Here is a 26,291-nt window from a genome sequence, read left to right on the forward strand (position 1 = left end):
GCATTTCAGCCTCATCCCCTCATCGTGATCCTCCCTGCCTACTGTGATCCACCTCCCGTCATGTCCGCACAGCCTGTTTCATCTCTCCAGCCTGTGGTTTCTGCAGCATTTGTGTGCTGCTGAGTGGAGTGGGGTGGGAAGGGAGAGAAGGGATAGGAACTGAGGCACCTCTTGGTCGTTTCCATAGACATTGCCCAAGATGCATGGTTTGTTGACATTCCTGCCTACTTCTTTGCAAAGATTCTTATTCCTTCGATCTCAATGATTATCTCCTGTAGGAAGAAAAGCTCTTGTTCTTAATCCTGTTTTCTCTCATAGATCACAATGTGGACACAATCTGCCAGCCTGCTCAGAAATCCTGCGCTTTTTTTCACACCCCCACTGTTCTCAGCACCTCAATGGTGCTTTCCCTTCCCACACAGCCTCCACATGTGCTTTCATAACACAAAAATTCCATGGCCCTCTCTTTTCCTCTTTCCCTCCTTCTAGATAATTTCCTCCCCCGACCCCATATAGTACTCTCCCTCCTTTAATGCCATACACAAATTTCTGATTAAATTTGTTCCTTCATATATGCTACATTGACCTTTTATCCTTTTGTTATTTGTTTCTTTATTTTCCAAAGCAGTAGGTTTTCTTAGTTTGGTTTGGGTTTTGAATTTTGCTGTTGTTGTTGTTGTTTGAAGTATGTCTAGATTGAGGTGTTTGTGTGCTTGGTTCTCTACAGTTTTCCCAATATCTATCATAGAGTCTAATTATATTTATAAGTCTGGGTGTGGTGACATAAACTTTAACCTCAACACTTAAGAGGTAGATGCAGGAGGATCAGAAGTTGAAAGCTAACTTTGGCTAAGAGATCCTATGTTAAAGACAAAACAAAGCAAAAAATAAAACATAAAAAACACGGAAAGAAGGAAGAGAAAAAGAAAAGAGAGAAGCGAAAAGAAAAGCTTAATGAGTGGACTCAGTGGATGCAGCCATTGAAAATGCTACTTTCCCCTGTCCTTTTACTCTTACATTTTGAATTTTGTACAAGAATTTCTGAAATCCTGTGGGGTCATATTTGTTCTTCTCCATCAGTGCTGGGCTCACACTCCCTGTGTGATGGGATGGCCCTCATTGAATACACAGTGGGGACACTCTGGAAAACACTTGGATTCAGCAGCTCTGCCCCAATTACTCCCTTGAAGGAGACACAAAGCTGAGAATTCTGTTCGTTTCTAATTTGTTCTATGTCGAAGGGAGCAATGCAGACAGTGGGAAGACCATGCTGATATCTTCAGCTTGTTGGAGTTTATGAGTATGGCAGCCCTGTGCCTCACACAAGAGAAAGCCAAAGTTCTTTATTGGACAACACCCATGTTCTCAGAATCAAGGATTTGTCAAACATTTGAAGTCATGACCTTTCTAAATGGCCTCTGGCTGTGCGGTTGATTCTCATTTACTTCACTTCCCAACCTTTCCCGTCACTCACTTACCAGGTTGTGGCAGCTTCTGATTGGTGAGCTCTCCATATATAGTCCCATGATGTGGAACCCTGGTATCGACAGTCTTCCTTGTCTCCAAGTATTGGAGCCTGACCTTCTGTGTCTGCTGCTCTTCTACTTGTCACCATGAAGTTCCTGGCCCTCCTTGTGTTGCTTGGTGTTTCCACTATTCTAGTCTCTTGCCGTAAGTGAAGATTTTTACTTTAACTTAAAATGTGGACCAGAATGTGTGAAGATACTTACTCTGTGAAACATGAATTTACGGATGCCTACATGCTGCTGTTTCTTGTCCTCCTATCTAGTACCTGCTTCTATCTCCATTTTTAAACTTAAGCAGTTTTTTCTTTTTTATTAATTTATTTATTCACTTTGCATCTTGATTGCATTTTTTTATCATTTGTGTGTGTGTGTGTGTGTGTGTGTGTGTGTGTGTGTGTGTGCATATGCCATATGGTATCAGGGTCTCAAACATATTGTGGTGCATATGAGGAGGTTAGAGACAGGGGTCAGCTCTCCCTTCAGCTCATACCACCCAGCTTGTAAGAAGAAGAGCTTTTACCTACTGAGTCACCTTGCTGGCACTCCACCTCCATTTTGGCACATCATTGTGGTAGTTAGGTAGGTCGATTCCTCTGGGGTTCCAAATTCAGTCCAGTTTTTCATCACTGAAATGCTTTGTTAGGATCAATAAGTTACATTTGAGAAGGTGATTAAAGACTTATTCCAGGGAAGCAAAACTTACCACGTGAGATTTCAAAGGCTTTCTTTTACCTGTGCATGTGCTTCCCTCAATCTATCTACTTGGTTGTAAATGTCTATAGTATCATTCACATTCTCTATCTCATCAAAATGTTACTTAAGTTCTTCTGTCTTATTTTGCTTATTTTTCTTCAGAGGATGCAGGGACAGACACTGCTGACACTTCTGAATCTGGTGAGCCTGAGTCTATTACCTTCCTACCATAACCATTTTCCCTCCATAGCCTCTCGGTAACCAATGTCATTTGCATATTATGAGATGGAAGAAAATTTTAGTAAAAACCACAGAAAGCTGCATTCCTGGTTATAAAATCATTTTGAATGTAAAGATATCATTCTATTCTTCCTCTAAGGATAATTAGGCCTCTGATATTGACTTAGAGGAGCTCTAGGCATTTATTGTTCTTATGCAGTAGACACAAGGTCATGAAGTCTGATACTGTAGCTTAACTCTTACATGTGTGTGCATGGAAGGCCTTCCACAAATTAAGGGACTGAATATATAACTCATGTGTATAAAAGAGAGCAATTGTCACCGGAACAGACAACAAATTCTGAGGGTGTCAAGGAGTGAGAGCCTGGGACATATTGCCAGGGTGAGTTGAGGCAGAAGCAGAGGCCTGTGCTTTGCATCACTGTGCTAGTCTCAGAATGATGTTTGTTTCCCTTCGTGGAACTGGCATTGGAGGCTTTTGCCTAGAAGTTTCTCTATGGATTTGGGCTTGGGTTTTATTTTTGTGTTCATGCCTGTCACAAAGTACTTGCTTGTGTCTTGGTTGGGTATCATTGCCCAAGGTCATTGTAAGGTCATGAAAGATAAAGCAGTAACATATATGATAGACTAAGTATTTGATAGAATTAGTGAATTCAGAATACGGAATGAATGTATAATTCTGGGTGGGACCAATATCATTCCAAAGAAGAGTCAGTATCTCACTTGGAGGTTTTCCTCCTGATTTCAGCTGATGGAACCACTGACTCTGGAACTCAGGCAGACGCTACTGATGGACAACAAGATGCTGAGTCCTCTGATGGAACCAACGATGGTACTGAGGGCACCAGTGATAGCGGTGATGGTGATGCGGCTGCTGACCAGGATCAGGAAGATTCAGGTGATGAGGACACTACTGCAGATGAGTCCTCCGATGAGGAAGAAGGGGATGACGATGGAGAGGAAGAAGAGGAATAACAGCCCAAAACCCTTTAAAAATATTTCATCTAACCTTGTTCCTTATGGGACTCATAGATTCCTTAGGTTCCCCATGGCCATAGTAACTGTAGTTTAGGGAGGAAGTGGGAGAGGGTAAGGAGAGGGAGAAGAGACCTTTCTTTTATTTCTCTTTTCTAAATCCATCACATTGTCTATATAAGTACCAGAAAGATCAGAAGTTGACAAGAGTATGTTATCAATTTTAACTGCATCACGCTTGCAATATTAGGGTCCATTAGAGACAATGTACTTTCGGCAGAAATCATCGAAAGTGTAAAAGTGTCTCTCCATGTAGCATGGCAACTGTGCATGGCTTTTCTTTTTCTTAAATAAAAATTATGTTCTCCTTAGAGACTATTTTAAAAATAGGAGAAGAAAATGGCTTTGTGATGAGGTCTTCCAAGGATGACTGTTACAGCATAAATCAGTAGATTTCTAAAAGTTTAAAATTTTATTCAGGATGAGGGATTATTTTTTATTTGGGGTTTTCCTTGCCCTTCAACTTTAAAGTAATACCATTTATATTATATTGTACTATATTATATTTATTATATTATGTTATATGCATAAGTCAGATATATTGTTATAAAATTCACATTTCTCATATGATCCAGATCTCTACAAAATTAGTCCAGGTAATATATACTGAATATATATAAAATGAAAGAATGGTAGGTTTCAAATGAGCAGCTTTTCTCTGAGAGGAAGGACGGTGATGGAGGATGGTGTTTGCCTCAGAGGACCGGGTGCTGAGGAATCTTCTCCTCTCTCATATCTGGACTGTTGTTTGTCATCTTGCTTGGTGGTCTGTACTGGGCAGAGGTTGAGTGAGTAAATGGCTATAATTTCTTAATCAGAGAAGCTGGATTCTTTGTGCACTAATAGAATAAAAATTAATGCTAATCATCCTCCTTTTAAACTCTGTAAAATATCCGGACTAATGACTCCATTGTAGACTACATGTATGTAGATAGGAAAGGAAAATTTGTTGGCTTGTTTATTTTTGAGACAGTGCTTCCCCATGTAGTCCAGACTAACCATGAATTCCTCACTTTCCTGCCACTAATTCCTGAAGGTTAGAGTTCCAGGCCTCTGCCACCACCACATCTGTGACTTTCACCTTTTTTTTTTAGTATAGAACAGAGTTTATTCAGGGCAGGGAGAGGAGAGAGAGAGAGAGAGAGGATGTGGAAGAGAGGGAGAGGAGAGAATGGGAAGGGAAAGAAGGAAGAAAAGAAAGGTGAGAGGACAGAGCCTGGAACAAAAGCAACTTTTACCTTTGAGGGATGAAAATTTCACAGTTTTCTTTGGGTGGGTGGGTGTTTTTGTTTGTTTATTTTTGTGTTTTTCGTTTCTTGGTTTTTGTTTGTTTGGCTTCTGCTGAACATAGTAGTGTTGTTAGTCCTCCTTCAGGTTAAAACAAGAAAAAAAAATGGAGACTCAATAAATCTTACTTTTTGTCTCTTACAGCATTGCTTGCATTGGCTAAGAAACTGAAAGAAAAATTTACGTTGGGATGAGTTTGTATCTTCTACTTTTGATCTTTCTGGACCAGATTAGAACATCCTTGATTTGATTTCCTGCAATTATTTACCCTGACTATTCTCTCTCCCTCCTCTCTAACTTTTATCTTCTATGAAATAAACGATAGTCTGCAGCATCAAACCGCCTTTGTTTGTTTTTGTTTTTCTTTTCTTTTCTTTTCTTTTTCTTTTTTTTTTTTTTTTTTTTTTTTTTTTTTTGGAGCTGGGGACCCGAACCCAGGGCCTTGCGCTTCCTAGGCAGCGCTCTACCACTGAGCTAAATCCCCAACCCCGCCCTTTGATTTTTTTTTGTATGGGCTGATGACGAATGTATAGGTAAATCCATGGAGATGCAAATTATTCTCAGGTACTTCCTTGAGCTCTGTTTAATAATTGGACTATAGCTTTATCTGAAAGATTACTGAGTTCCTTCCATGATATAAACACACAATTGAAAGTCTGAAAAAGACTTGAAATAACATCTATATCTTTAAATTAATATTAGGCATAAATATTAGGCATATCACTAGAGGCCTGAGCTTCTAATATTAATATTCTATATTTTCTATATTAATATACTAACCAAGTGGTTTAAGTGTTTAGTTTCATTCCTCTAAATTCTTTTTGAATTATTGTTAGTTTTATCTGAAGTGATTTAGAGATGACAGTGATGAAATGAGTTCCTGAATCTGCCCCTCTCTGACATAGGCAACCAGACTTGGAAGGTCTTAGGACTGAACTTGTCATTAAAGTAGCAAATGAATTCTGGTGTTTGACCAAACTAAAATACACTAGCATCAGATGGGATCCCTCAGGGACAGTGATTAAATGAGACAAAATGTTAAGATTCCCTCACAGTTCTGTTTTGGGCACCAAACAACTTTAATACATGATATCAAGCATCCCTCTCTGTCTTTCAGCTAAGGAGTGAGCGCTGCTCATGACCAATTACAAGTTTTGCTTCTTAGACTTCCTTCTTTTTAGATAAGCCTCATTAAAATTCCTGATATTAGCATTTTGTTCTCTCCCAAAGCATCAAATGTACAGAAATGTCTTGTTTCCCTGATAACTTCCTCTGTTTCCTGACTCAAGAATAAATCTCTGTTAACATTTTCACAAAGGCAGCTCCATTCCCTGAAATTTCTACTAGTGCGCTACTTCCTTAATTGACTGACGCGATAAAGTCTCCTGGATTTTTCAGTTATAACTGTATTTCCAGTAGTCACCATGGCAAGTTTTGAGACAAACTGCAAAATTAGGATGGGTGTTTGATGTGACATTACCTTGGTCCCTTATTTGTTTCACTGACTTGACTGCAATCATATTCATCATTTGTCATAGGTTTGCAGGTAGTAGTCTAGGAGATTACTGAGCTCATTCTATGATATAAAAACAGAATTGAAAGTCTGTTATAGCTGTCTTCCGGGAGGCTCTGCCAGAGTCTGGCAAATACAGAGGCGGATGCTAACAGCCAACCATTGGACTGAGCCCGAGGATCCCAATGGAGGAGTTAGAGAAAGGACTGAAGGAGCTGAAGGGGTTTGCAACCCCATAGGAAGAACAATAATATCAACCAACCAGATCCCTAGAGAGGAATAAACCACCAACCAAAGAGTACACATGAAGCAACCCATGGTTCCAGTAACATAAGTAGCAGAGGATGACCTTGTCTGGCATCGATGGGAGGAGACGCCCTTGGTCCTGTGAACGCTTGATGCCTCGGTGCAGGAGAATGCCAGGGCAGGAAGGCGGGAGGGAGTGGGTGGGTTGGTGGGAGAGCACCCTCATAGAAGCACGGGAGGGGGGATAGGATAGGGGGTTTTAGGAGGGGAAATCAGGAAAGAGGATGACATTTGAAATGTAAATACATAAAACATCCAATAAAAAAAAAGAAAGGGGAAAAAAAGTAAGTCCAGGAAAGACAGAGGACACAGAAAAAGAAAAGGTAACAGATTTATTGTCAACAGCTCCCATCTGTAGACGTCAGGCAGACGTCTGGTAAACAGACTCTGGGTCGGGGGTTTATTGGGTCTCTTAGTTCTTCCTTATCCTTCTGGTTGCTTTGATACCTGCCCCCAGTCCTTCTCGCTGTTCTCTTCACAGTTTCTTCTGAGAATAAGAAGCCAGCATCTTATAGACCTGCCTTCACTTTCCTTGTTTACCAATGTCCCTCTAACTTCCTACCAATTGTCTCTGAATTAGTTTCCAGGGACATTTTGTCTGCAGCTTTGTAGGCTTTGTCTTTACTTTTGATCTTCTGATCAGAATTCATCAATTAGTCAGATCCTTAGCCACCATAGTGCATTCAGTTGGTTGATGCTCCTTAAGGAGACATTTGGTTATTAAGTCTATGGCTGTTGGGGCTGGAGAGATGGTACTTGCTGCTCTTGCAGACAACCTGGGTTTGCTTTCCATGATCCGTACAATGATCCCCTAACGTCTGTAACTCCAGATCCAAAATCCTTTTCTGGCCTCTGCAGACATCACTTATATATGTGGGACATGTCTACATTTGCAGATAAACCTAATACATGTAAAAATAAAAATAACCCTTTAAAAAGATTGTGTTGGGTACTGTAGGGCCTAGATTACAGTTTCAGTGAAATTAAAGCTCTGTGGATTTTCTCACGAGTAGGAAAATATAAAGAGTTCACAAGTCTGCTTGCAAAAGTAAGACCAGGACCAGGTGACTTTACTGCTGGATTTTACCAAATCTTTAGTGAACTGGTGGTAATGCTACTTAATTATTCAAAGTTTAGTGAAAGACGATCTCTCAAAACTCATTCTAGTAAGCCAAGGTTACCCCTGTTTCCCAAACCAGACAAGGACATGACAGTAACAGTGAAAAGAGAAACAGTAGTTCTTAATGAACGTCAATACAAAAGTACAGAGCAAGTGAAGTACATCAAAGAGGTCATTCATGATGATATAATTGGGTTTATCCCAGAGATACCAGTTATAGTGTGTATGTGTGTGTATGTGTGTATGTGTGTATATGTGTATCTGTGTTTCTGTGTATATATGTATGTGTGTGTATATTGTGTATGTGTGTGTATATGTGTGTATGTGTGTGTATGTATGTGTATGTGTGTGTATATGTGTGTATGTGTGTGTGTATATGTGTATATGTATATGTATGTGTGTATGTGTGTGTATGTGTGTGTATGTGTATATGTGTGTATATGTGTATGTGTGTGTGTATATGTGTGTATATGTGTGTATGTGTGTGTATATGTGTATATGTGTGTATGTATATATATGTGTGTGTGTATGTGTGTATAGTATGTGTGAATCATGAGTCAGGGCCCAACCCGTGGGCCTTCTTTTGGTTTTTTGTTTTGCGGTGTGTGTGTGTGTGTATGTGTGTGTATGTGTGTGTGTGTGTGTATGTGTGTGTGTATATGTGTATGTGTGTATACGTGTGTACGTGTGCATGTGTGTATGTGTGTATATGTGTGTGTGAATGTGTGTATATGTGTGTATGTGTGTGTATGTGTGTGTATGTGTGTATGTGTGTGTGTGTGTGTGTGTGTGTGTGTATGTGTGTGTGTGTGTGTGTGTGTGTGTGTGTGTGTATATGTGTGTATGTGTATGTGTGTGTGTGTGTGTGTGTGTGTAACATACTATGAACAGAATAAAAAGTAAAAACTTTCTGGTCATTTCAGTATACAATGAAAAAGAATTTATTAAAATTTAATATCTATATCTCTTCATGAAAAAAGTCCTGAACAAATTGTATCTAGAAGGCAGGTATCTCAGCTCAAATACCATTGCCTTTAGTCAATATATTACTACCAGAACTCTTATCTAGAAGACTTAGGTAAGATAAAGAATTGATAGGGATATAAAAGTAAGGGAGGAAGTGTGAGAATCTGTTTGCAAATTATATGATTCCTCGTATAGAAATATCTAAAAATCCTAATAAAATATTCTTGGAACTGATAATTTAATTCAGTTAAATACCAGGATACATATTCATATAGAAACCAGTAAGTTTTACCACACTGAGAATGGATTTGTTCAGATTTAAATCTCAAAAGCGGTCTCATTTCTATTATCTAAAAATATACCTATAAATACACTTAATTAAGGAAGTGAATATAGTGAAAATTCTAAAACACTACCAAATCATTTAAAGCAGACATATTAAAGGTAGAAATATTGCCCATGCTCCTGGATTGACAAAATCGAAGTTGTTGAAATATTACAACTACCCAGAACAACTCGAATGCAAAATAATCCTCATAAAAAAATCAATAATCCTCTTCAGAGGAATAGAATGTTAATACCAAAGGATACTGAATAGCTCAAGCTGTCTTGAAACATACAAATAAAGCTAGAATCAGGAAGATACCTTTTCTCAAACTACTCTACACAGTCATAGTTAACTAACACTGTAGTATGTGTATAGAAACAGTGACCCAGAGTTCCCAGAAATAAAGTGACCCATTGACAGCCATTGATTATTTCCAAGGTAGCAAAACAATCAAATGAATAAACAAACAAACAAATAAAATGTTAGAGAAAGGATCAGTTCAGTAACTGGGAAACTTGGATGTGCACATAAAAAGGCAGAGTCCAGTATAGTCTGCATTGCAATTTTCAGGACAGCCAGAGCTACACAATGAGACCATACCTCAGAAAAAAAACAAAAACAAAAAACCCACTAATTAGATAGATAGATAGATAGATAGATAGATAGATAGATAGATACATACATACATACATACATACATACATACATACATAGATACATAGATACATAGATCCCTATTTCCAGGCACTCTCAGTACAATGTATGCAGTAAACTTTTTAGTGAATTTCACAGATCCTGACCCACCTATGTCATCCTCAACTCCAAGCCTAGCCCCTGGTAAGTATCTCAGAGTACCATACACTTATTCTACCCCAGGACCCAGGACTAGTTCAGACTGGGCATCATGTGCATCTTTGACTCCCCATAATACCCCCAAACTCTAGGTGTAGCCTCATGCAAGCATCCTTTTCACTAGCCTAACCTGCTGAGTTCCAAGGACACTCAAATGCCTACACAATCCCTAATCCCCAGGCCTAGGACCAGATGCACAACCTGTGCACTTAAACTGCCTGGAATTTCACCTGCCTCCAATATTCCTAAACTCCAGGCCCAGCTTGGTCATAACTCTTGTATGCCCATGGAGCTTGGTAAGTTCTCCCTGTTCTCCAGCCATTACAGGCTCCAAATGCCACAAATATTTAGATATAGCCTTGGTCACATAGCCTTTGTACCTGGCGAGCTTAATGAGTTCCAGAGAAACTTGCCCACATACACAATCCCCAAAGCCCAGGTGTTGCCCAAGCCTTGCAACCTGTACATCATCTCAGCCTTGTAAGTTCCTAAGATCCCAGCTCATCCCACAATGCTAACGCTATGAAGTATAGGTAAATTAGCACATCTTGCACCCAGTCAAGGCATGTTCAACCATTTGTTCCATTCGCGTGCTTTCTTGGTTACCATTGAATCATTTTAGTCTCCACAATGAAAAATAAACACCAAGTATCAAAAGAATTAGCCTACCAACTCTTCATATCTTATCTGAAAGCAACTGACTTAGTTAGGGTTTCTATTGCTGTGAAGAGACACCATGACCAAGGCAACTCTTTTAAAGAAAAGCATTTAATTGGGGTTGGGTTATAGTTTCAGAGGTTTAGTCCATTATCATCATGACTGGAAGAATGGTGGCCAGAAGCAGGCTGACATGGTTCTAGTGAAGAAGCTGAGAGTTCTTCATCCAATTGATAGAAAACAGGTGGCCTGGCTTAAGCACCTGAGACCTGAAAGTCTTCCATCAGTGACACAGTTCCTCCAAGGCCACATATCCTATTAGTGCCACTCCCTATAGGCCTATGGGAGGGCATTTTTTACTCAAACCACCACAGCAAACAAGCATGAGCAGCAACAACAACAACACAAAAAATTATCAATTATCACAGGCAGCCTAGACTCTCATATCAGACAACTAACTGAAGAAGTGTATGGTACCAGTCATGTAGTCTTCACACAGGTCATCACAAAAACACAAATAGTATGAAAAGACAAAACAATATGACCCCCAAACCCACTAGCCTTGTAAAAATGTTCTGCAATGAGAACTACCTTGATGAACTCCAGGACATGGGATGTAAAAGGACAATCCTAAAGGTATTCTAAGTCTTTGAGGAGTATAAAGAATATACAAAGATCTCAATGAATTTAAAGAAGATAAGAAAAACTCCTGACTGAAGTCCAAGAAAACAAATATATGGTTGAATGAAATGAGAAAGTATAGATTCTGAAAACTGAATTCAGTAAGGAGATAGAAATATCAAAGAAAGTCCAAACTGAAATGAAGATGGAAATGAAAAATGCAATAACCTAATTATGAAACTTAAAGAAAAGAAAGACTTACCAGCTAAAAAGGACAAAGTAGGATATAGAATAGCAAGATTTGAAGATAAAGCAGAGAGATCGGAACACACAAGCCAAGAATATAAAATATTTCTAATTGTCGTGCCCACCTCGTCTGGCAAGGAAGACGCAACACTGTCGGATCCTTGTCAACAGCCTTTATGGCAGGACACCTTCATTGCTGATACGGGGACCTCGAGCAGCAAAAGCGCTCGCCTTATATACACAACAGTATGCTAATAATCCTTCAGGGATTGGCGGTGCACGGGTCACCCCACTATCACCCCACTACTTGTCCTCCAGGGATTGGCGGAGAATGAATCACCTCACTAGCATGGTACCGCCCCTCATTAGCATATTACTGGCCAACTGACACCAGGTGCAAAACCTGCGCATGCACAGTACCGCTGTTCACCACTAGAGGGCGCCCTACATCTCCCCCTTTTTTGTTTAATAAAATGACTGGTCTAGATCTGGGTGTCACGTCAATCTTGTCATTGCTCCTGTCTTAGGTCATTCTCATCCAAACTCGGCCTTATCCGTCATAGAGTTACCCTATCACCACTGGGCCCCATGTCTTAGGTTGGTCCGAGCTCGAGGAAAGTTGCCTGTCTCTGGATACAATGACTCCACATGACAGTGACAAAAATGATCTAGGGCGAACTCTTAATCTTTCAAAGAGGCCAGCCATATGTTGGGAGAAGTACCCTTTTTAATGGTGGTCAGAGCCTGGTAAACAACCGCTTTGTGTCTGGCATGTCCTCTTTTTAAACGGCCAATAAGCCAGAGACCTATTCCACATCCCAGGAGGACAATAGCTCCCCAGGCAAACATGCCCGCCCACTCCCTAAAAAGAGAGAAAGCATTGGTAATCCATGAGGTCAAAACTGTGATAGGATCCAACCTAGTGCTGCCGAGGACAGCAATCTGCATCAGCAATTGTCTCGATAGTTGCTATGTCTTCATGTACCAGTTTCCTTTCAGATAATTCGAGATTTCTTTGCTCTGTTGAAAATGCTGAGAACAGTTAGCTCGCAAAGGAATAATGCATAAATCTCTAAGGGTGGAAACGCAAGACAGCTGCGTCATATGACACAGTGCTTCAATTTGTTTTTGAACTAAATCTATCCTTTGATTAGCTAATAGAAAGCCAGATGCCAAATGGGTACATTGCTCACATTAGAGCTTATAACTAGCATGGGTACTGGCCAGGATCTGGCAATAGCCCACAAGATGAGTGAATCAACCTGGATTACCATTCCCAGTAATAGTAGGGTTCCTAGTCTCATCTTCAGGAAGAGCAGAAGGCAATCTTCGAGTCAAGCGCTCAGGTACCCAAATTGGATTTTCTTGATTCTGCGGAAAAACATAAATCGCTCCTCTAGATCTCAAAATCACAGGATCTGGGCCACGTCATTCATCAGTTAAGACATCCTTCCACTTTACTTCTGCATTAGTTATAGGTGTAGTAGCAGCATGGCGATCCGCAGCAGAGCGGCCATGCGCATCCAAAATTAAGAAATGTAGAAATAAAGCTAAAGAAAGTTGTTCTTTTGGTGTTCGGCTGCTGGCAATTCCCTCTTTTTGTTTTTGTATAAGCTCTTTTAAGGTACGATGTGCTCTTTCCACAATTCCTTGACCTTGAGGATTGTATGGTAATCCTGTAGTATGACCGACCTGCACTGTCTGGCAAAATGCCTGAAAGGACTTGGCTGTGTAGGCAGGCCCGTTGTCTGTCTTGAGATTATCAGGCTTTCCCCAGGCTGCCCATGCCTCTAAGCAATGACTAATGGCATTACAAGCCTTTTCACCAGTCATCAGAGTAGCATGTACAATACCGGAACAGGTATCAACAGAAACATGAGCATATTTTAAATTTCCAAATTGAGATATGTGTGTGACATCCATCTGCCAAAGTTTTAGCGGGATCAGACCACGAGGGTTAATACCCACATGAGGAGGGTGGTGAAATTTAACACAACTCTGGCAACGTAACACCACATCACGAGCTGTAGCCCTAGAGATGTTAAATTTTTGTTGAAGAATAAAAGCAGGAACATGAAACTTTTGATGAAATTCTCTAGCGAGATCGACTGGAACAGCATGAAAAATAAACTCTCTACGAGTACTAGCATCACCAGGGTGTTATTACTGGTCATGGGACCAGGCAAATTAGTATGGGCTCGAATATGTTGTATAAAATATTTATTTTTTCTGGCCCAAATTCAAATTTTGCAATTCTAAAAGAATTTGACATACTGTACTAGTCGACCAAATTGGCCCTGCAATTTCAAGTGAGTGCACAGCATTAACTACATAAGCAGAGTCAGAAATTAAATTAAAAGAATCATGAAATCTTTTAAAAACTTCCAATACAATTTTACATTCCGTAATTTGGGGGGTGCCTGGACTGTATTGAATTAATACTGGTTCTTGAGATTCAACCATATAGGCACCTACACCTGTTTTGGAGCCATCTGTATAAATATCTAATGCTCCCGACAAAGGCTCTAAGGCTTTGGAAAAATTACTGGATGTTCAATGAAAAATTGTAGCAAAGGATCCTTAGGATAATGATTGTCAAACTCCCCATCAAAACTACAGCGTAATATGGCCCAATCATCTATCAAGGCACACAATGTTTCTATCTGAGCTGTTGTATATGGGATAATAATTTTCTTGGGTAAAATACCAAAATGCTGAATACAAGATTTAACGCCTAACACAGCAAGCTGTGCAACGGCAGAAGGGTAATATTCCAGGGTCTTATTTGGAGAAATATGGGGATAAATCCAAAGAAGCGGTCCCTGTTGCCATAGCACTCCTGTAGGCTGACGAAAGGTTTTTAGTATTCACCATAGGAGATCCTCCTTTTCCTTGTACCTTCTTAGCATTGCCTTTTCCAGTCTTTCTTCTACTTTCCTCAAGGATAATCGTGTTTCCTTTGTTAAAGCACGGGGTGAAGTAAGCTGAGAATCCCCTTTCAGGATCTCATAGAGTGGTTGCAAATCTACATTGGGCATTTTAATATAGGGTCGAATCCAATTTATGCTTCCTAGTAATTTCTGAAAGTCATTTAATGTTTTTAAATGATCTTTTCGTAATTCAATTTTCTGAGGGGAAACACTATGAGGAGTGATTTTAGTTCCTAGATATTCCCCCATTTGGCCCATTTGAACCTTTTCAGGTGCTATGAACAATTGATTGTTTTCAAGCACCTTAACCACTTTCGCATAGGCCGCTTCTAGGGTGGCACAATCTTTAGCAGAAAGCAAGATATCATCCATAAAATGAATCATTCTTAATTTTGGGAATTGGTCACGTACAGGCTGTAGGGCTTGTCCTACATAAAGCTGACACATAGTAGGGCTATTAACCATACCTTGAGGCAAGACCACTCACTGATAGCACTTATCAGGCTCTTCATTATTCATAGAGGGCAAAGTAAATGCAAATCACACTCTATCTTGCGTGGCGAGAGGGATGGAAAAAAAAACAATCTTTAATATCAATAATAATAGGCCAATCAGCAGGAATGCTGGAGAGTAATGGCAAACCTCTCTGTATGGGACCCATTATTTGCATTGAGAATTAATAGCTCTTAAATCATGCAATAATTGCCATTTTCCTGACTTTTTCTTAACAAATATGGGCATATTCCAAGGTGATCTGGATGGTTGAATGTGTCCCAATTGTCATTGTTCGAATACTAATTCGGCAGCAGCAATTAATTTTTCAGAGGATAGAGGCCATTGAGGAACCCATAAAGGTTCCTCCGTTTTCCACGTAATGGGTATTCCCCCCTCAATGGCCCCTAGGAAAAACCCAGACCCGTCCTGTCTTGTTTTTGTTTTGACAGTACTGGGTCAACTCGTCCTTGTAAGTTCTTTCCCAGACCCTTTCTAGGCATGTAGCCCATTTTTGCCATCATATCCTGGACTTGTGGGGAGTAATCATTTGTCAGCCTCATGTCTAGCTCTACCAAAACATCTCTGCCCCACAGCATTACTGGAATGTCTATAACATAGGGAGTAATCTTTCCTTCTGTATCTCTCCATGTCAATTCTTTGGAGCTCATTAAAGGAGCCATTTCATACCCTAAACCACGTAGGGCCTGAGATGATGTTTGCATAGGCCATCTAGGTGGCCAGTCATGAGCAGAGATAATACTACGATCCGCTCCAGTGTCCAATAGGCCAAGGAATGAACGTCCCTCCACAGTCAATATTAACATTGGACAATCACCCAGTTCCAATGAGATAAAGGCAGATTGGGAACCTGTAGATCCCAAGCCCCTATCCCTTCTATTCCTATTTTCAGCAGGAAAGCACTTATGCAAGCTAGGCAGAAACAGCATTTGAGCGATTCTGTCTCCAGGGGAAATGGCAGTGACTCCCTGGTGGGAGGCTACCAGCACTTTTACTGTACCTAAATAATCAGGATCAATTACTCTGGGCACAATCTGTAAACCTTTCAGGGCAGAGGAGGAGCACCCCAACTATAGCCCAACTGTATCTTTAGGGAGGGGTCCTCTAAAATCTGTATCTACAGGCTGCACTTCCATTTGGGGGGTTAGTACGAGTCTGGTGGTGGAGTGGAGGTCCAGTCCTGCGGAGCCTTTAACGGCTCTCCTTGGTCCTTCGGGATGGCGAAGGAAAGGCCAAGGCCTCTGATTGTCCTGTCCCTGTCTGTCGCCCTGCAGAGCCCCATATATTTGAGAGCCCTGGGGACATGGGCCGCGTTGTCCGTTTTTTGGCCGTGCACCACCATATCCTGTCGCTAGGGGTCGGCCATCCAAGTCCTTCATAGATCTACACTCACTTGCCCAGTGACTTCCCTTCTTACATCGTGGACATAGTCCAGGCTGCTTTGATCTATCACTAAATCTTCCCTTATCCCTTTCAGGACACTGTCTTCGATAATGCCCTTTACTGCCACATTTGAAACAGGTATCCATGGTGGTATTTTTCCCTAACTGTACTACAGCTGCTGCTAGGCCAGCATTAGTCAATGGTCCTCCCAGTTCCCTGCAGACTTTCATCCAAACTTCTAAACCTTTATGTTTGTATGGTATTATGGCATTCCTACATTCTTTTGTACATTGCTCATATACCAGCTGCTTAATGAGAGGCATGGCTGTATCAGGGTCTCCAAAGATTTTGGTAGCGGCCTCTACCATGCGGGCCACAAAGTCTGAAAACGGCTCTGTGGGCCCTTGCAGAACTTTGGTAAGGTTCCCGGAGACTGTGCCCCTATTAGGTAGTGCTTTCCACGCCTTGATGGCCACTTCATTAATTTGGCTATAAACTTGTTCTGGATAGCCAGTCTGGTCCAGAGCGAATCTCCCTAGACCCAATAGCATGTCAGCGTCTCAGTGTCTCTGAGGGTCTATTCCTGAGGCCAGATTAATGGCGGCCTGAGTATTAGCGTATTCAAAAAGATAAGATTTCCAATCTAAATATTGATCTGAGGAGAGGCAGGCTTTAGCCAGACTTCCCCAATCCCCAGGGGTGAGGCAATGCCTAGCAACAGCCTCAACTTGAGCCATAACAAAAGCTGCAACTGACCCCATAGGTTCTGACTGATTCTGCCAATTGCTTCATAGTCTTAAAGTCAACGGGTTCATGATATCGATGCCCGTTAGCATCCAGAAACACTGGAAAACTTAATCCCATCTCTTTCCACACCTCTGGGCAAAAGGAAGTAGCCCCTGCTGGCTTCACCATGCTTTTATATTGAGGGTTATACAGAGGTGCTGTTGGTATAACTGCTTTCTTGCCTAATCTCTCCCTCTCACACTGAGCAGCCTCTTCCTCGAGATTAGCCTCATCATCCTCACTAAACTCTGAATCATCTGACATTCCTAAGGTCAAGGCTTTTAAAGAAGAATATATCTTGTTTCCTGGTCCTGATTATCCTCTTTTTTTATCTCTGCCTTCTCTCTGTTCCTTTTATCTCCTTTTCTTTTCTTTTTTTCTTTCGAGACCTTTTCTCCCTCTGACATACTTTCTTGTTGTTCTGCAAGGACCCTCTGACCTGTCCTAACGGCTCTAATGGCTTCCTCACATCGTTTATCCTCTAAGCAGGCAGGGACCATTTGCCAAAGAGGTTTTGGTCTGGGCTTAAGCTTGCCGTCTGTGGCTTCTCTATCCCACACAAAGAAAAAAAGAAACAAAATTACAAGCCCTACCCACAAAGGATCAATTGGAAACAACATTGCTGTAGTTCCCAAACCTTTCCGCCTCTGTACCAAGGCTTTCAACTTCACAAACCTCTCGGCCTCTATACCAAGGCTTTCAACTTCTCTGCTTACCTCCAGAGAACCTTATCTTCCCTTATCCGGGAATTTTCCGACGTCGCCATCCTGAATCTGAAGACTTCTGGATCCACGAGAATATTCTCGGGTCCCTGTACAGGGCCACCAGTTGTCGAGCCCACCTCGTCCGGCAAGGAAGACGCAACACCGTCGGATCCATGTCAACAGCCTTTATTGCAGGACACCTTCATTGCTGATACGGGGACCTCGAGCAGCAAAAGCGCTCACCTTATATACACAACAGTATGCTAATAATCCTTCAGGGATTGGCAGGGCACGGGTCACCCCACTATCACCCCACTACTTGTCCTCCAGGGACTGGCAGAGAATGAATCACCTCACTAGCATGGTACCGCCCCTCATTAGCATATTACTGGCCAACTGACACCAGGTACAAAACCCGCGCATGTGCAGTACCATTGTTCACCACTAGAGGGCGCCCTACATCTAATAAACGTGGAAAGAATGTGTAGCGTCTCTGTGTGGTGATTTGAATATGCTTGGCCCAGGAAGTGGCACTCTTAGGGGTGTTGCCTTGTTGGAGTAGATGTGTTGCTATGGGCATGGGCTTTATGATCCTCATTCCAGCTGCCTGGAAGCCAGCCTTCTCCTATCTACCTTCAGAACAAGATACTGAACTCCCAGTTCCTCCTGTGCCATGCCTGACTGGTCACTGCCAGCTGCTGCCTCGATGATAATGGACTGAACCTCTGAACCTGTAAGCCAGCCCCAATTAAATGTTGTCCTTATAAGAGTTGCCTTGGTCATGGTGTTTGTTCACAGCAGTAAAACCCTAACTAAGATGCTTTGGAACACCATGAAAAGACAAAATCTATAGTATAGGTGTAGATGGAGAAGAATCCTATGTTGATAGCACAGACCAGATTCTCCACAGGATCATAGAAGAAACTCCCTTTACATTAGGAAAAGATATACACATAAACAGATATAAGAAACATAGAACTCCAAACAAACAGGGCCAGAAGAGAAATCTCCCCATGACATATCATAGTTAGGAACACTAAATACACAAAACAACATGAGAGCATTGAAAGGTTCAAGAGAAAAATCACAAGTCACACATAAAAGAAAAACATCAGAAAACTAGATGACTCCTCAGTGGAGATTTTAAAGGCCAAATGAGTCTAAACCAATGAACTCCATTTTCTAAAGACCACAGATGCCCACCCAGATTGCTTTACCTGGCAGACACATCAGACACTGTTAAAGGAGAATGAAAACTTTCCATGATATAATCAGATTAAATAATTCACAACCATCAAGTCAATTCTACTGAGAAGACTAAAAGCAATGATTCAGAATGAAAACAGAAATAATTAGTGAAACACAAAATAGGTCTAAGAAAACAAGCAGCAAAAGAAAAAGGGAACAATCCACACTTTTCCAAAAGTAACTTTAAATATTAGTGGTCTCAATTTTACAAACAAACGACACAAGTTGGCTGAATCAATCAAGAAACAGAATCCACATTTTTTTTGGTCTATGTGAAACCCATATCATCTTGTAGGATAGGTACCACCTCAGAATGAAAGGATTGAAATAAGTGTTCCAAACAACAGGGGCCAAGAAACAAAGAAGTGTGTTCCTTTCCAAATAGTAGAAACAAAACAAAACAAACTAACAAAGACCACCTTTTACCCAAATTAATTAGAAGTTTTTTAAATTACATTTTGATCAAAGAAACAATTAACCAGAAAGGTATTAAAATTCTAAACATATATGCACCAAACTCTAGTGCATCCAGTTTTATTAAAAATGTACTGCTGCACTTCAAGACACAGAATAACCAGAATAACATCGATTCATTGATTGTAGGTTATATCCCATTTTCTCCAATAAATGGTTCATCAAGACAAAATATTAACTGAGAAACATCAGAATTAAGTGACATCATATGTCAAATGGCTTTAAGAATTATCTACAGAATATCCGCCAAAGCATATACATTCTGCTAAACAGTTCCTGGAATCTTCTCTAAAATAGAGTACACACACACACACACACACACACACACACACACACACACACACACACACCCCAAAACCTTTCAACAAATGCATATACCTTGCAGGTAGGTCATTATTGTAGCTTTCAGAGTTGATAGCTGGTGGTGATTCATGAATACTTTTCTTCTCTGTGAGCATGTATAGCACCTTCCAGCATTATGCAGGCAAGTAAAGATGAGACTTCTGGTTGACTATTAGCTAGATCTCTATGTTCTATGGCACAAGCATGTGATGTCTTCGAGAAGAGGACTTTACCAACCAGTTATGGTTGGCCACCAAGAGCCCCTGGGGCCTCCATAACCAATACCTCCTCAGGTATCCCAAGCCTGGCACTGATGTTTTCTTTTAGTAACCAATGTCTTCTGGAAGCAAAATTACCTAATAATATAGAGTAGCTCCATTCAAAATCAATCTTAAGCATACATTTTGTAATTTGCTTACAAAGTGTTGAGCTTTCATAAGTCTTCTTCAATATATCCTTAGTTTTAGTCAACCTACCCTGTCATCTCCTCACATAAACCTATAATATCCTGTCCACCACCATTCTTGTTAAAATCACGTGTGTTCTATTATTCCCTTATTCTCTTAAAATCTCTTCCTCTTTCCCATCTCATTTGCCTTTCTGGCTTTCAAATCTCCACTTAAATGTAAAATGTAAAAGCAAAAGTTTCAAAGCTAGGATCCATACATAATGTTTGTCTTTGTGGAGCAGGATTATTTCACTTAGGATAATTGTATCAGTGGTTGAAGCCTGCTCCATTTAACATAATTGTAGCCATTTTGTAAGCTCCATGTTACTCACAAGGTGAAATTAAGTTCATAGTTATTACTGTAACTGACACTGAAGATTGTTACTAATAAACTAAAACATTATGGTTGAATCACTTGTACCCTGTTATCTCAATGTTCTGAAATTCCGTGTTCACCACCCGTCCACCCTTCTTACCTCACTCAGGTTAGCTGGTGATACTTTGTCTAGTTAGCCAAAAATGCTATCCCACTTCACTGCTTGCCTTTGAACTTTTGAACCTGATTTTTCATATAAAAAGCCTGCCTTAAGGACAGACTAGTGCTACAATTAGGTTTTTCCTTCTTGTGATCCTGGAAGTTCTTTATTGTGGTGTGCATTCAGTAAACGATTCTTGCTTAACTGAGGTTGGTATACGTATGGCTTGTGTGGCAATCCTCAGCCCCCAGTGTTAGTCAGGGTTCTCTAGAGTCACACTTATAGAATGTCTCTATATATTAAGGGGATTTATTGGAATGACTTACAGTCTGCAATCCAAGTAACCCAACAATGGGTGGGTAGCTGCACATGGGAAGTCCAAGAAACTAGTAATTTCTCAGTCCCATGAGGCTATGTGTTTCAGCTGGCCTTCTGCATAAACTGGAAGTAGGTTCTAACAGATATGCTGGCAAGGAAGTACAGGCAGGCAAAAAGAGTGAGGCATCCTTCTTCCATCGTCCTTATGTAGGCCTTCAGCAGAAGGTATGGCTCAGATTCAAGGTGTGTACCACCACGCCTGGGTTTGGGACTTGCTCTGTCTCAGGCTAGCCTTGAACTCATATGTCTGCTTGCCTCAGTTTCCTGGGATTAATTATCACTGCCACTGTGCCTCAATATCTGGATCAAAAATGTATGTTATCTCACGTCAAGATCTGGATCAGAAGCCTCTGTCTTCCAGCCTCAAGATCTGGATCACAGGTGTGCCCTCCATTTTGGATTGTAGTTCATCCCAGATATAGTCAAATTGACAACCAGAAATAGCCATCACAATAATATTTTCCATTTTCTTACATATTTCATCTTTTTTCTTTCTTTGGAATTTTTTTAAGAGAAACAAACAGCTCATTTATTAGAATCAAAAAAAAGAGAGCCATCTCGCACAAGTACAGAGTACTGCCTCTCAGTCTATAGCAAGAGCAAGACAACAGTTGAAAATTGTATTCCTGAAAAGCAAAAAGTTACCAGTTTGCAAACAAATATAACAGGTGATTTCAATAAAAGATAAAAAGTCTAAAAAAAACTAAGAACAAAATTTCAACTATTATTCCAGATGACATGGCAAACCTAATAATGTACCAGATCAGGGCTGGAGAAGCAAGGCCCTGTCAGTCTGGAGCCATCTGGAGCTTCAGCAGGGAGTTGCTCTCAGGGACTGGAGGGCTAAGGGCTTGGCCTGCTGGACAAGAGGCATTGGCCAGCCCTGTGTCAAGGGCCTGGATACTCAAGACATCCTCCCCAGGATTAGCAGTTACATTTGATAATTTTTTTAAATAAACAGAAACATATGCTCATCATCCAAATACTAGGCTATTCCTAATTTTAGTCAATTTGTAAATAATAAATTATAGTATTTGGGCTACAGTTTTTAACATTTAAATCTTATTAGAAGATAAGCACCACCAAACTTATTAAAATAAAAAATATACAAAAGACTGTGTCTTTTCAGACAGAAGAATATCCTATACATCCCTGGAGGCTGTAAACGTATGCTCCCTTTCCTTTCCTTCCGGAGAATGTTTCTGACATATCTGACAGCTTTTCCCACAAACTTTCCCACTTAACTGTAGTCAAGGTACAAGGTCGAAAAGACACAAAAGTACAAACCTGCAAACCTGCACTGTCACTGCCCCACCACACAGGAAGGGAGAGCTGTCTAGTGGGAGGGGGGAGATCTCTCGCACTGACTAGGAGGCCGGTGTGGCCAGTAGGCCTCCCAGGTTAGTGGGGCAGAGAGAGAGAGAGAGAGAGAGAGAGAGAGAGAGAGAGAGAGAGAGAGAGAGAGAGAGAGAGAGAGAGAGAGAGAGAGAGAGAGAGAGAGAGAGGTTTGTGTGTGTGACTGAAGATAAAGCTCGCCACACCAGAGAGTCTGACCAGAAACCTCAGTGCTGCTTAGGGAAAACCTTAAAAATGTACATGGTATTTAAAAAAAAAACAAAAACATAGTATCATTGCCTCTGTGCTCTGTAACTATTTCATGTGTCTCCTCCAATATTCAGTTCTTGAACCTTGTTTGCTCACGGATGTGATTGAATTTCATTGCATGGCGAACCTTCACCTGAGTGAGACAGTTGTGGCCCCAGTAGCAAGCAGGACACGATGTTACGGTCACTGGCAACTCAGAGGCAGGAGTGTTCTGAAGATACTGGCAGGTCAGCTCTCAGCAGCTACGCTGAACACAGCAGTAACACAGCACAGTATTTCCAGTGATTCTGTAACTAGACAGTAGAAATACACCCCGCTGTAGAGCCCTGTCAACATATTTTTCCATGTCAGACCCCTGGTTGCCAGGATATCCGATTCATAATTGTTGTTGTTCAGCACGCCATCCAAGCACTTGTCCCCCAGGTTGAGCTCACAGAATGGGGCCAAGCAACTAACGCAGCCAGTCCGCGTGCAGCCCCACTGCACACTGTTGAGGGGCAACGCGGGAATCCCGCTCATGCGCTGCTCTCCGGTCGGGCACAGGCTGGAAGTAGCAGGTGCATATGGCATGGCTTCCTTGAAGGGGGCACATATAACTCGGGGCGGTTGTCAAGCTGGCAAATGTTGAAGGTGTTTCCCCACCAAGGGCCTGTGTGGCTCCCAGCTCACTATCTGGAACTGGGCAAGGAAGAGACTGCACTGTTCTGTATTCAGGACACTGTCTGCATACAATGTGTGGCTGACTGATGTCTGAGGATTCAATATCAACATCAGACAGCTCTAGCAGGTCCTCTGAACTCCCCTCTTCATCAGAGAAAGACCTCCTGACTTTGGGTTGCAGCATATCTTGAGTGATTTTATTCCCTACATCCATACTTCTCACATCTTATTCACTGCGACTCTTTTCTGGGTGTTGGGTAAGGTAGGCTTCCATGAGGTTGTTCAGGATGTGGTTTTTGCAAATCCGCTCCACTGGACATAGGCAGGTAGGGCACAGAGATGAACGCTCCATCCAACCAGAGTAGCAAGCCACACAAAATGTGTGCATACAGGGCTGCAAAGTCATACAATCATGCAGAAGGTCATGACAGATGATACAGGTTAGTGTCTCCTCCATCTTGTCTGGTTTCAGAGGCATCTTTGACATCCTCACTTGAGATTTGGGCATTTACACGCTGGTCTGCGACTGATAACTGGGGGTTCAAGTCAAGCTCCTCATCTCCTTTTTTTTTTTTTTTTTTTTGGCTGGCTCCAATTCCTCGGGGTCTTCGATTTCTGGCAAAGAAAAGGATGCTTCTTTGTCTTGGAAAGCTGGAAAAAGGCTAGAGAGTTCACCATTTGCAAGGAGTGAACTACATTCTTTTGGGGGAGATGCTTGTGTTCCCAGGTCCAAGGGATTCTTGAGTTAGGCTCTGTTTGCCATTTAAAGATTCATAGTGTTCTGGATCATTTTTCCTGTGTACCAAATGAATGCTATCCCCACTCTGTAAAGGGTGAGTCTGCTTCCTGACAACTTGCAGCGTGTTGATTACTGTTCCGTTGGTGCTGGTGTCTTCCAGTGCCTCCTCATCAGATGTTTCATCCACTATGAGTTTACAGTGATCTCTAGAGACCGGTTTATTGCTCTCCTTCCTTCTGATGGTCCACTCACTTTTCCAGAGAAGGATTTGGGGTTCGTCCTCCTCTGCGCCTAGACTCTGTGCCCAGGGCTGCTGCGGTGGTGGCTGCTGCTCATCTTCCCCGTGTAGCTCCATAGGACTCACATCCCCCGCCCTGGGCAGGTCCCGGAACCGGCCGCATAGTCGCCGCCATCGCAGTCAACAGACATCGGAATTTATAAATTTTATTTGTTTGTTTGTTTGTTTGTTTGTTTGTTTGTTTTTACACTCCAGATTTTATCCCCTTCCCGGTTCACTCCCGGAGGGTTCCACATCCCATACCTCCTCCCCGCGCCCCCCAGCTCCACAAGGCTGTCCTCGCCCCACCCACCCCACTAGACCTCTTAACAGATAAATACAATTTACTCACCTAAACACCACATTCAGAGTTGATAGACATCTATGAGGATATTACTGTTTCCAATATAATATTTTTTAATTCTTAGAGGATTTCATACATTAAACTTGGAGTATGTGTGGAATCCAGGTAGCTATAGCCCGTGGGTGGGGAAGAGTGCATTAAGTGAGGGGGTTAGTAGGATTAGCATAAAAATGACAGGAAAGAGAAGGAATACTAGAAAAATACCACAAAACTATATGGAAACCTACAATTTTGCAAGATTAATAAAATATAACAAGAGGAGATAGCAGAACACATGTGGTATTGAAACAACAGGAGGATAATACTTGAATTAAAGGTTGAAACAGGGGTGGGTTAAAGGGAATGGGCGGAAGGAAGGAGGATAGCACAATTTGGCCAAAACAAAGAATGGTATATGAAAACCCCTAATTTGTAAGCAATTGAAAGTATAATTTTGTTTTCAAAAAAGAAAAAAGATAAGTAATTTGAATAGAAGTATCCTGAACATGCAAATATGGATCATTGAATGAAGATCTAAATAGCAGGTACAGCTTACGTTCCTGTGAGTTATTGTTCCAGGAAGCCACAGAGAAACCCAAAGCAACACAGGCTGTATCATTGCTCCTGGTTTCCCAACATCGCTATTTATTAAAACCCTATTGCTGAAGACACCAGATCCTCTGTTTGTGGGACAAGGATAAATCTATCTCAAACTGAAAGGAGGGAAACTCTCCTCCTTTCTGGGTAGCGTCTAAGTACTAGAAGGTGAAATTCGGGTTTTGGGGAAAGAATTGATGTCAGTGTTTTTAACCGAGCACTGCATTCTGCCTGCTAAAATACTGTTTTCTGCTAGACAAGATGTGTCCATAGGTACAATAGTGACATGACTGTTATGAGAGTAATCAACTACTTTCTGATTAGATATGAAGCTCACCCCTATAGGAGGGAATTCATATCAGGTAGTGTAAACCCATAGCTAGAGCCAAGTCTGCCTCAGACACAACAACCTCAGGTGACTTCTGCATTGTTCCATACACTCTATTGTCTATCTAATGGTCCCGAGAAGCCTTGAAGGACACCAAGAGTATTCTGCTTCCACATGGAAGCCTTTGGGGGACCTCAAGACTAATCAGCTTAGAACTCTGCTCCACCGATCCAAACCCACTCGGGTCCACCTGGGACATGGCAGGCAGAGGTGAGTTGTGCATGGTTCCATGAACTCTAGTGTCCAGCTTTAGGTTCACTCTTTGGTGCCAAGGAGCTTTGCAGGACCCCCAAGAGCATTCTGGGACCCCAAGACTAATCACCTTGAACCCTGTTCCACCAGTCCCATTCTAGTCAGGTCTGCCCGGGACATGGCCAGCCAAGGTGAGTTGTGCATGGTCCGATGAACTCTGTTGTCTAGCTCTGGGCTTGCTCTGTGATCCTGAGGAAGCTTCAAGACCCCAGGAACATCCTGCTTCCCCATAGAGGGCTATGGTGACCCCAAGAACTACTGTCTTGGAACACTGCCCAATCACTATGGAGACCCCCAAGAACTACCAGTTTGGAACATTGCCCCATCAATCCCTTGCCAGAGGGGTCTGTCTGAGGCG

At 41.6% G+C, this 26,291-nt stretch overlaps 1 protein-coding gene and 1 pseudogene across 1 annotated transcript; one reads left to right on the forward strand and one right to left on the reverse strand.

Moving 5' to 3' along the window:
* Positions 1-1,555: 1,555 nt before the first annotated feature.
* Positions 1,556-5,120, forward strand: LOC116890180 (mucin-like protein 2). Its single transcript, XM_032890915.1, has 4 exons — positions 1,556-1,671; positions 2,382-2,420; positions 3,208-3,357; positions 4,926-5,120. Exons 1-4 carry the CDS (start codon positions 1,614-1,616, stop codon positions 4,973-4,975), a joined length of 297 nt encoding a protein of 98 aa, XP_032746806.1. The 5' UTR covers positions 1,556-1,613; the 3' UTR covers positions 4,976-5,120.
* A 17,583-nt stretch (positions 5,121-22,703) lies between these two features.
* LOC116890179 lies at positions 22,704-24,431 on the reverse strand (annotated as a pseudogene).
* Between the last annotated feature and the right edge of the window lie 1,860 nt (positions 24,432-26,291).

This window comes from Rattus rattus, chromosome 1 (genome assembly GCF_011064425.1).
Source record: "Rattus rattus isolate New Zealand chromosome 1, Rrattus_CSIRO_v1, whole genome shotgun sequence".
Lineage (NCBI taxonomy): Eukaryota > Metazoa > Chordata > Mammalia > Rodentia > Muridae > Rattus > Rattus rattus.